This window comes from Vipera berus (genome assembly GCF_964194415.1).
Source record: "Vipera berus genome assembly, chromosome: 3".
Lineage (NCBI taxonomy): Eukaryota > Metazoa > Chordata > Lepidosauria > Squamata > Viperidae > Vipera > Vipera berus.
The window spans coordinates 130,913-142,500 of record NC_138204.1 but is presented as its reverse complement, the minus strand read 5'-3'; the positions used below and the strand labels follow the sequence as shown (position 1 = coordinate 142,500).

The window sequence follows — 11,588 nt, the reverse complement described above, 5'->3', positions numbered from 1 at the left end:
ATAGAATAGAATAGAATAGAATAGAATAGAATAGAATGGAATGGAATGGAATGGAATGGAATGGAATGGAATGGAATAGAATAGAATAGAATAGAATAGAATAGAATAGAATAGAATAGAATAGAATAGAAGCTGGAAGGGACCTTGGAGGTCTTCTAGTCCAGCCCCCTGCTTAAGCAGGAAACTCCCATACCATCTCAGAGAAGTGGCTGTCCAGGGATGGAGCACCCACCATTTCTGAAACAAACCCTTTTCTGGTACAACCAGGGCGGGACTCATGCAGTGGAAACCTGACAGGTGATCCACCTGAAGGTCAAAGGTCCACCTGACCCTGGGACGTTTCAGCCTCCCTTGGCCGACATTGGGGGCTGGAGATGGCGGGGCAGGCTCAAAGGAGCCCCGCTCGCTCCCCGAGGGAGTGTGAGAGACACCGGGAGGCTGACCTCGTCCTCTCTGCATTCCCCCAGGCCCAGGGGGTCTCCCTGAGGGCTGATTCAGGAGTCGACCAGTGTGCACCTCGCCTCCACACGTATTCCAAGGAGGCCCAGAGAGGCAGAGCATCAATATGTGGGCCCAGAGTGGAAAATAGAGGGAGGGGGCTCCCCTGGAGGTGCAGTTCAATACCAAGCCAGGTCCCCTGGATCTGAAGGTGGGATCCGAGCTGACCGTGGGCAGCCACGTAAGGGATCCTGGCATCTAGCTGGGGCATCCCCAATTCAGCCTGTAAAAATGCCAGCCGACGGCTGTGAATGAGGCCGCCAGAGGGCCTGTGGGACAGAAGTTTCCTTTGTTTTGGGGACAAAGAGTATCCTAAGTTGGCACAACATATCCATCGTATTCCGCTAAAAGGATGCATCGTTTTTGCCCCGTCCCTTGGGCTACCGCTGTGTGTGTGTGTGGGGGGGTAGGGTTAGGGATCTCAGCTGGATGCAAGCACGTTCATACCATGGCGCTGAGCACCCTCCCAACATATTTGGGGTCATTCCGGCGACGCAGATCAGCTGTTGGATCCTTGCGGTAGCTTAAGCTCCGGTCCAGAATCAAAAGACAAATGTCCAGTATCCCGTCTTGGAACTGTTGGCAGAAGAGGCTATCAGGCAGGCAATTATACCACCCCGTCCCACGTGCACACACATGCGCGCGCACACACACACACACACACACACACACACACACACTTAGTGGAAACAATGGTGGCAGTGGCTTGGCTACCACCAGCTGATTCCTGGGATGGGGAAGGTCTGGAATCACCTTCAGGTGCCACCAGGAAGGGGTTCCAGTCTTCTGAGGGGCTGGTTTTAATGGTGAGGGCTCTCACTGCAGCTGGGTCTTCCTTTCAGGGTGTGTGTGTGTGTGTGTGTGTGTGTGTGTGTGTGTGTGTGTGTGCATTTTGTCAGAAATTTCCCTGAATCCTCTAAAGGCTGCCTGGGGGATCCATTCCTCTGTCCCCCAAGCCTGCTTCTCTCCTCCCTGCCAGCTGTCTGAGTGGAGACCTTGGGATGGTGTGGGGAGGGTCCTTCCAGGGGGGTGGGGTGGGGGTGGGTGTCCTTTCTTCCTAGTCGGGGGAGGGTTTAGGGTGAAGCTGCTGCAAGATCCCAAGACGCAGCTGGCTGGAGGGGGCCCCAGGAGGGTTGTGGGCAGGGCAGCCAATGCAGGAGGGCTGCGAATGACCGACCAAGCCAGGGAAAATAATCCACGGGCACCATTCAAGGAAGGATTTCAGGATCCCGTCTGAATTTGCAGCTGAATGACACGTCCTTTCCCTTTACCTGGCCAAAGTTCCACCCGAACTGAGAGATGCGATTCGAGCTCCCCGCAAAGAGAACTCCAAACTCCGAGAGGACGTATTCCTGACGTTCCGCGTTGTCGGGCATGAACACTTCATCGTCTGAAAGCCAAGCGTCAGGCAGACACAGTGACCGTGGGAGGGGCGGGGAGGCTTTCTCCCCCAGGGAGCAGGTGGGTGCCGAGGACCCTTCGGATAGCACCCCAAACCCTGCCCCAAACGGCCCCCAATCCCGCCCCCTCGATAAAGAGGCGGGACTCGGGCATTCAGGGGGCGCCTGAGGCCACCGGAAGAACGAGCGGGCAGCCCCCCCCGTTCTCTTTTAAAGCGGGACGGGCCGAGAGGCGGCGGGAGGATGCCCCACCTTTTTTGCCGGGCCAGCTAGAGAAGAGGCGGCCCCGCGCCCAGGCCCCTCGGGCTGGCGGAGCTCTGAGCCTCGCCCTCTCGGCCCTGGCCGGGCGGCTCGCGGGTACCTGGCAGCCAAGGGTTGAACAGCACCACGAAAGTGCCCAGGACGGAGACGCCGGAACCGCTCTTGATGCCCAGCCGGTAGCGCCCGATGGCGGTGTTCGCTGGGCTGGTGATGGAGAAGTAGCCGGAGGTCTGCACCGCGCTCCAGGAGCCTCGGCTGGGGGCGCCGGAGACGCCGAAGTCCACGCGGGTCTTGGCCTGCAGGGCGGCCGTCGAGCCTGGCGGGAGGGAAAGCGGCCGCAGCTCAGGGCGGCTCCCCCTCGCGGCGGCGGCGGCGGCGGCGGCGGCGGCGGCTGAACCAGGCGCTCGGCCGGGCAGCGCGGATCCCGCCGAGGGCGGCGGCGGCGGCGGCGGTCCGGGCGCCCTGCAGAGCCTGAGGCGGACTCGCCTGGCTGGGCAGGCGCCTCCCGGAAGCCCCCGTCGGCCTGGGGTGTGTGTGTAGGGGGGCGCCGAGGGGGAGGTGCCTGGCTGGGCAGAGCCGGAAAAAGACGAGCCCCCACGCCGCTACCTCTGTCCACGGAGAAGGTGAGGCCGGTGGCTGCCGGAAGCGACTTCAACGTGACTTTAAAGCCTTGGCCCCGCCGCACCACCAGCTCGCGGCCAGGGTAGGAGTTGGTGCGGTGCTCTTGGGCGTTCTCGCTCTGCCTCCAGTCGATGTTGCTTGGCGCTGTCGAGAAGGAGAGAGATGACCGTGACTGCGGCTTCCCCCTTCCCAGAGGGCCACCGCTGGGGCCGGAGGGGGGGTCAACTGGGGCCAGAGCTAGCCACTGCTGTGGTCCCGTGTGACGGTTTTGCAGCACCCTGGTCAGAGGACCGGGGGTCAAGGCCCCCCCAGTCCCTCAGGAAGAATCAGAGCCTCAGTTGCTCAGGGGCTTGTGTGAACCCCGAGGATCCTGGCTGCCCGAGCCTTCCATGGGGTAGCAGGAGCCCCATGGGCACTGCCGGCAATCTGATCTGGGTCTCCCTTAGACCTTTGCCGATGCTCAGAATGGTTGTGGAGAAATCCTGGCGGGGGGGGGGCAGGCAGTGGCCCAAAAGCGAACCTGGAGAAGGGGCAGCGCTCAGTGCCGCAGGAGCCCCGTAGGGCCATTCAGGAGCCCTGGCCATTCTTGGGCCAGCCATGGAAGAGAAACACCTTACCAGGCAGGAGGAGGAGGAGGAGGAGGAGGGGGAGAAGGAGGAGAGGAGGAGGAGGAGGAGGAGGAGGAGGAGGAGGAGGAGGGGAGAGCCACAGACAAACACCAGCAGCCTCCGGACCTGGTGGTGGGACTTGTCTGTCACTTTTCTCTGCACTGGCAGCCCCTGATGTTGGGGGCCAAACCTAGGAGCCCCCACAGTCTCTCACCAGCTCACTATCAGTCACAATTCCCCAGCCCTCGTTAAGAGTCCGGAGAATCCTACAGGTCCTCATTAAGGTTCCTCTGGACCCACCCACTAAAAGCTGGAAATAAATCTGCAGATGGGGAGGGGGCGGCAGGGCCACAGGACCCCCAACCCTGAGCCCTCCCGAGGCAGGAGGCTTGTCCCAGACTCCTCTTGACTTAGGCCGGGGCCAGGAAGGCGCCCCGAAGGAGGGAGACTCAGTCTGGAGAGCTGAGCCCAACCTATCTGGCAAGCGCTGGCTTGCTTGCAGGTGCTGTGCCCAGCTGCCACCGCCTCCCCTCCCAATTGTGGGTCTTTCGCAGGTGTCCCCTTCTCCCCCCCCCCCGGGTGAGCCTGCACTCCTGCATGGGCAGAATATCTTGCAGGAAGAGCAGCCTGGGTCAATGCCCTGCAGGAAGCCGTGGCTGGTGGATCTTTCCTTCACAACTGGGTTTTGCTGCCTTTGAGCGTTGAGGCTGGCTGGCAGCCCTTGCGCAGCGGAGCTCAGGGAGCTGCTGAAACCACTCGCTCTGCCGCCCGAGCCCCTTCCCGCTTTCCTTCCATGGTGGGGGCACCGTCCCCACCTGCTCTTCTCCCTCCTGTGCCAGCAGTGCAGGGGCAATAGAGAAGGCCCTCCAATCCCCGGGTGGGAAAGGGCGGGGGGCCAGAGACGCCACGGGTGCCAGCCCCGCTCCCTGTGCTGGACAGCCCTGGCATCGGTTTGCTGGGTGAGGGGCGCTCGGAGCCCCCCCGGAAGGAGGCCTGGCGTGCTAAGAGCGCTGGTGGCCCCCAGGCTTGGCCTGCTTGCTACTCACCGGCCATGGTCTCTGGCGCTCTCTCAGCTGCTCTCGGGACGTCTCTGGACAACGTTCTGAGATCAGATGAAGCTCCAAGAGGTTTGGGAGCAACCTTATATAGGGCGAACCGGCAGCTCCTCCTCCTGCCCAGGGGGTGAGGCTCCTGGGTCACCTCAGTGGTGCCGCAATGTTCTCCTGCCGTCTTGCCCTTATGCAAGAGGAGGGCAGGGGAGACACGGGCGGCTCTTCGCCCTGATGATTGAGAGGCTGAGAAAGGGTGCAAGTAGGGAGTCACTTGCCAAGAAGGAACGGGGAGGGTGAGTCAGCCAGCTGCACCGGTTGCCCTTGCCTGCCTCTCTGGAGCAGGCTCCGGGCGGCCTCACCGGCCCTCCAGGCAGAAGGGGCCACGCGGGGCTCCAGAGAGTGCCCGGCCAGCCTGATCCAGGACATCCTGTCTCCCCACTGGCAGCTGCCGCTGCCGCTGTGTGGAACAGACGAGGTGGTGCGCAAGGACTCCCTTCTGAATCTGGGGCCAAGAGATCAGAGCTTCTGGGAAGCCCTTGCACCCCCTGCCCCACGACCCTTCCAGTCCCAGGGCTGGGGCAGCAGGACTTCTCAAGAGGTGGCTCTGCAGCCCCTGGGGTCACAGGAAGGCCAGGAGGGGAGCAGCCATTTGCCGGTCAAGTGGCAGCCTGGTGGGGTGGACCAGCCAGCGGCCGGCTGCCTTAGGCCAAGCTGGGAGAGGATTCCAGCCTCGTATTGGTCTGTCTCTCACAATCCCCCCTGAATCACAGCAGTTTATCATTTGGCTTTCTCTGAGGGGTGAAGAAATCCATTTAACATTTTAGCCAGTTATGGACTCCTTTGTTACAAGTCTCTCTTTCTCTCTCTCTTTGTGTGTGTGTGTGTGTGTGTGTGTGTGTGTGTGTGTGAACTCCTTGTGAGCGCCTGGAGAACTCCCTGCAGTCTTCTCAGCCAGATTTTTCCAAAGTGGTTTGTCGTTTCCTTCTGCCGAGGGCTGAGAGAGAGTGACTGGCCCACGGTCACCCAGCTGGCTTAGTACCTACGTGGGACCTGCCGGTTTCCAGGTCAGCACCTTGACTGCGACACCCTGGAGGATTCCCAGCCCTGGTTCAAACCCTCCAAAGAGCTTTTTGCCAGAGCAGAAGCTGAACTGGGCAGAAGCGAGAGAGACCCAGCGCAGCTTCCCTTCCGCCGGGGCCACTGACAGGCGCTCAGCTGTGGCTTTTCTGCGGTCAGACAGACAGACGGCATTCCCAGCTGGAATTCGGGGGGGGGGGGAAATCCCCTAAGGGAGAATTTTGGCTTCACTTCTGGCTCTCCATTTCCCTCCACCAGAAGTTCAGCCCTTTTCTGGGGCTGAGGCAAAGGCACAAAACCTGTGGAAGACCGTTCCCCACCAGCTCCCACAGAGGTTTCTCTCTCTCTGGGGTCATTTGTTGCTTTTCTTTTGACCCACAGAAGCCTCTTAGGCGTGGGGAAAGGGGCACTGCTTTCAAATAGCTGAATGAGCTGTATTTCCAAGGGTGGAGACATCATTCCACCACCCCCAATATTGCCTGAGCCACCCAACTCTCTGCTGGACTCACCAGCCGGTCTAATGCCTCCCAGAAACATGTTTAGTCCAGCGTGCAGGTGGCCATCAAGGGGGACAAAGCTGCCTTTGGCCACTGAGTAAGGGGAGGCCGTGTGGAGCCCCTCCCGCCCTCCCCAGCCAGGAGGCCCAGGCTGAGCCCCTAGGCAGGGTGCTGGGGAGGGGTCTTCTTTTCCTGCCCCCCTCCACTAACCTCTCCAGCACAGGGGTCCTCTAGATGCCTCCGGAGCACTTTCCTCAGTGTCTCCCAGGACGAGACACTCGGCTTCTTTGCCACACGGTGGGTGGGCAGCCAACCAAGTCACTGGAAATACCCCAGAGCCATGATGGCTTGTAGGTAGCCTAAATATGTGAGGAATTCGCGCCTGCAGATACAACACCAGGCAGAGAAAGTCAGTGAATCTTGGGCCCCACGGGGCAGAGTTAGACGGTGAGGTTGTTTGGATCACAATTTCCACAGGCTCTTGTCAGCGGCATAACTTGTTGGGCTGGTAGCACTCAGAGGATGGCATCTCTAAGAAAGGTGCCCAAGTGGTATCGCCCTCAATTTGGGGGTGCCTCCCCACCCCACCCCTCAGCCTCCACAGCCATGGAATGTGCGGGCTCAGCTAAAGGTCCCACCCTGGCCCGGGGACTCTCTTGCCCCGGAGGAAACCACCATCACTCTGCGTCTTCCCAAGCTGCCACCTGGCTTTCAGGGGTGCCTGGGGATTCCGCCCCCCAGCAGTGTGGCTGAGGGGAGGGAAGGGCAAAACCCTCCCTGGGGCTGCCAGCCTCGCACCCCATGCCTGGCAGGCAGCCTTGGGCCTTGGGCAGAGGAGGAGGAAGCTGCTTTTCTGCATCGCCCGTCCAGCCTTTGCTTCCCATCTTGCAGGAAGCCCCCACCCCACCCCCAGCCTGAACTGTTTCCACTACCCTGAACCCACAGGAGGAGCCCGGGGTGGGTGGGGAGAATCTCTCAGATATTGCTTTCCATGCTGGGTGCTCTCCTGGATCCATCCTTACTGCTTCCCCCCCAGACGAAGAAGAGCAGTTTGGCGGGGGGGCTGCCAGCGAGAGGAAGGACCCCAGTCTTGCTGCACGTTGGGAGCCTTGTGACTGTGACACAAGAGTTGGGAAAGTCGGTAGCGCTGGAGCAATCTGGCCCACAAAGTGAGCAAGAGCCAGGCAGGAAGGGCTGGGGCAAAGTGGGTATTTGCCAACCTGCCGGTTCCTGGCTCAGCCTGCCAGCCACACGCACACACGCCCCGCAGGAGAGCCTCCACGGCCCAGGATCCCCCCCCCAGTGATTTAGGAGCCTCTGCCTTAACCACCGCTTTGATGCAATCTTCAACCACAAGAGTTTCAGTTGCAAAACTGCTGATGGAGCGTGTGCCTGGCTGAAGGACCCCCCACCCCAGGGCTACCTCTCTCCAGAGCTGCCCACTGTGCACCTTGCTTGGTTTCCAGAGAACCCCTTCTCTGCCCCCCCACCCCACCCCGTGGTCTCTGGGGCAGATGACCCTAAAAGAGAGAGAGAGTGAAGGCATCTCAGCAGGCAGCAGTCCTGCAGGAAAGGTCTTGTGTGTGTGTGTGTTCGTGTGTGTTGCACTGGGAAGGGAGGGGATGCTTCTCTTCCTGCCTTGGCTGGGGATTTCCAGGCCCTCATCCTGGTTGGTGAGCCAGTTTTGTGCAGTGCTTATGGCAACACGCTAGGAGATGGGAGACAGGAGACGGTGAGCTGGAGTTCTGCCTTGGGCGGGAAAGCCAGTTGGGTGACCTGGGGGCGGCCCCTCTCTCCAGCTCCAGGGAGAAGGAGGCAACTCACCTCCAGAAGCCCTGGCCAAGAGACTGCGGGGACTTGCCCAGGTGCTCACTAGGAGCCTTAAAACCACCTGATTTTATTGTACAAACTGCAGGCGATCATCCCATGCCAAAAGGCCACCCATCTCATTAATCGTATGCTGAATGACAGGGCCGGCCAAACAATCGGGAGGGGAAGAGGCAAGGTGAGAAGATTAAATAATGGCCTGGCACAGGGCTCTGGGCTGGCTCCCCCGTGGTCCACGGCTGACATGCCAGACGCCAAAGGATGGGTGCTTGCCCAGGCCTAGGAGGGCCTAGCCTGGCTTCCTGGCCGCCCCAGAGAGACGCAGGGCGGGTGCTGAGTGCTCCCTCCCTCCCAGGAAACATTACGGAAGCTCTGCAGAAGGTCTTCCCTGATGAAGGCTGATCCCAAGCAGGAGCAGGACAGAAACGGTGGGCAACCACAAGCTCAGCCACAAACAAGCAAGAAAGATAATAACGTAGCATAATAATAGCAGAGTTGGAAGGGACCTTGTAGGTCACCTAGTCCAACCCACAGCCCAAAGAGGAGACCCTACACCATTTCTGACGGATGTCAGGCCACTCTCTCCTTGAAAGCCTCCAGGGATGAAGCCCCAACAACATCTGAAGGCAACTTCTGTCCCATCGGTTGATGGTTCTCACTGTCAGGAAATTTCTCCTTATTTCCAAGTTGAATCTCTCCTGGATCAGCTTCCATCCATCGTTCTTTGGCCTTCAGGTGCTTCGGAAGACAGGCTGACCCCCGGCTGCCTGCCAGTCCTTTTCCAAAGGGCCTCAGGGTAACGATGGAGTAAACTCGGCTGTAAAAAACACCGGCGGGAAGTTAATGCGAGAGGCAACGTGCTCCTATGAGCGGAGTGGAGCTCAACGGGGACCCTCGGTCTCTCCGCCCAGGCCCTCGGCCTCAGGGCTGCTGGTCCCTGCCCGGGTGAGCGGCTGCCACACAGATCAACGGGAGGCCCAGCTGAACAATGCAGGGTGGATCGTGAAGACCCGGCCGAGTCCGATCGCCCCCTCAGAGTGCACAAAAAAATTGTCAGTAACCCACAACTGCCAATGCACTCCGATATGAGATAGCTATCAATTGGAAGGCTTAAATCCAGGAAACCCCCTTCCCCCCACCCAACATCTGCACAGCAGCTGCATAACACTAGGCTTGATGTAAAATCCCGGTGGACAGAAAACTGGATCATTGAACGTCCAGACTCTGGGAAAAATATGACTGACTCTAAAGAAAAATTGGTGGGTTCTGATCCCTCCGCCCCCACCGGCTGGACTTTTCCCTCCATGGGGCTTTCCAGAGCTGCTGCCGAGTGCCAGGAGCCGAGCTGGAGTTGGGCAGCTGTTCAAAGCCCACGTAAGTCGCAGGGCTCTTTGTAGGACCTCCAGACCGGGCAAAGCTGCTGTCACGGGTCAGCAGAACGGACGGGCTGCCTCCTCCAGCCTCTTTCCTTTCTGAAATGGCAAAGCCCACAAACCGGCCAGCCACGGGCGCCAGCTAGCAGTCCATCAGTCCCAGGCTAAATCTCTATGAATAAGCTTGCCCGAACTCTCTCGGGGGTGAGTCTCCCTGGCAGAGGGGCCACAGCACTGACAGGGCAGTCAGTCTCTGAGGCCCTGCTGGCAACGAGGGGCTCCCGACCCCAGAGAACATCCCCAAGAGTGCTGCCCACCACGCTCCGGAGACAAAAGAGCTGCTCCACATAGCCCTGCAGATGCCCAGCCTGGGCACAGAAGAACCAGAACGAGGCCCTACCCACCCCGAAAGCCCTTCTGTGCCCAACAGGGATCGGTAGAGTTCGAAGGGGCCCTCCTCCTGCCACCTGCACCGTCCAAATAAAGGTGTTGCTGAGAGACCCCCCTCTGGGCTGAGGGCTCCACGGCTGAGCTGCTCTAACTGCTCTTAGGGGTTTCTTTTTTTATTGAAAAGTTTTACAATACATTTTTTTTAACAAAACAAACCCCCCCCAACCCCCTCCCCTCTCCCCAACCCTCCCCAACCCCTCCCTCCCTTCCCCCTCCCCCCTCCCCGACTTCCCAGAGCTAAATACAGGATATAAAAATACAAACAATCATAATCTACCTTATGCAAACAACAATAAGCTATTAAATCTATCGCACTTTAACTCTTATAAAATAACTACAAGCAATATAAATATCACATCAATACTTATTCAAATGCTAGGTGAAACTTTTTAGTTCCATATTTATTCTGGATATAATCAATCCATTTTTTCCACTCCACAATATATCTCTGTTGCGAATGGTCTTTCAAGTACGCCGAGATCTTTGCCATTTCCGCCAGGTTGGAAACTTTTAAAGTCCATTCTTCTATAGTCGGCAGTTCTTCCTTCTTCCAATATTGCCCTACTAAAAGTCTTGTTGCCGTAATTAAATTCAACATCAACTTAGTGTCCACAACAGTAGCATCTGTAATAATGCCTAACAATTGCGGACAAAACTTTATCCTTTTCTTAAATATCTTTTGCATATTCCACCAGATTTTAATCCAAAAAGCTTTAACCTTTTTACAGGTCCACCATATATGAAAATACGTTGTATCTTCACCACCACACCTCCAACATTTAGGCTGGCAGTTCGGATACATACTTGCTAATTTTTTAGGATCTAAGTGCCACCTATAAAACATTTTATAAAAGTTCTCTCTTAAGTTTTGAGCTTGCGTAAATTTTACATTTCTCACCCAAATCTTTTCCCAAGTATCCATTGTAATGACTTCTTGAAAATTCTGAGCCCACTTTATCATACAGTCTTTAACAAGTTCTGTCTCTGAATCAATTTCTATCAATGCAAGATATATCCTTTTAATATGTGCTTGACCTTGATCTCTAATTTGCTTTACCAGATTATCATTAGTCATTGAAAAACCAATTTTCTGGTTTCTTGAGACCCTCCACGGAAACCTGCCTTCCTCAGAGATCTGACATCTTTGCTACCATAGAGCGACCAAGAAAGGTGCCGCCTGGACAGCCCGGAGGTTCCCCGGAAGTTCACTTGGCAGAGCTCGCTGCCCAATAGATGCCTTGACAGTCACTGCTGCAATCGCTTTGATGTGCTGTGGAAGACGTGCAATTGCTTTTTGAAGAAATGTCTTCTGCCACAGTGGAAGCAACGGCTGAGGCAGATCCTCTCTTGGTTATCTGGAGGAGGCCGAGCCTCCAGTACTGAGGAAGGGGTGCCGTGAGCTGAGCCTCTGGGCCCAGGCTCCTCCTGCTCCATCAGGACGTGGCACGGGGTTGGGTCCAGGCAGTGGTCAAGGCCTCTTGATGGGAGGGAAGAGGGCACCTTTTGTCTCGAAAGAGGCAGCGGTCTCTTCTATCCAGTCTCCTCCAGCCTTTGAAGGAGGGGTAGTGATCCAGGTGCAACTCAATCCTAGCAGGACAAGAGTAGCTCTGGATCCCGTCCCCCCCGAGCCAGGAGAAAAGACATCTTTGACCCTGAATAGGGAATATTAGAATCATCTGGAAGCCCTTTTCTGGGAGACGGGGGGGGCGGTGGGGGGCTGTGGCCAGGGGTGCAACTGACACACAAATTCATCTTGTGTGTCAAGTGCACCCTCCCTGGACCAGGAGGCCTTGTTGTTGTTGTTAGTTGCAAAGTCCTGTCCAACCCATTGCAACCCCATGGACAACATTCCTCCAGGCCATCCTCTACCATCTTCTGGAGTCCATTTAAGCTCATGCCTACTACTTCAGTGACTCCGTCCAGC

At 57.6% G+C, this 11,588-nt stretch overlaps 1 protein-coding gene across 1 annotated transcript in view; it reads right to left on the bottom strand.

Moving 5' to 3' along the window:
- Window positions 1-4,569, bottom strand: part of LOC308666311 (protein-glutamine gamma-glutamyltransferase E-like) — a 17,413-nt gene extending 12,844 nt beyond the window's left edge. The window contains exons 1-5 of the mRNA XM_081325022.1: window positions 4,435-4,569; window positions 2,766-2,924; window positions 2,260-2,475; window positions 1,770-1,888; window positions 946-1,074 (exon numbers count right to left, since the gene is read on the bottom strand). Of these exons, the coding sequence (XP_081181148.1) occupies window positions 946-1,074; window positions 1,770-1,888; window positions 2,260-2,475; window positions 2,766-2,924; window positions 4,435-4,441 (630 nt within the window). The 5' untranslated portion in view covers window positions 4,442-4,569. The remainder of the gene's footprint in view (window positions 1-945; window positions 1,075-1,769; window positions 1,889-2,259; window positions 2,476-2,765; window positions 2,925-4,434) is intronic.
- Between the last annotated feature and the right edge of the window lie 7,019 nt (window positions 4,570-11,588).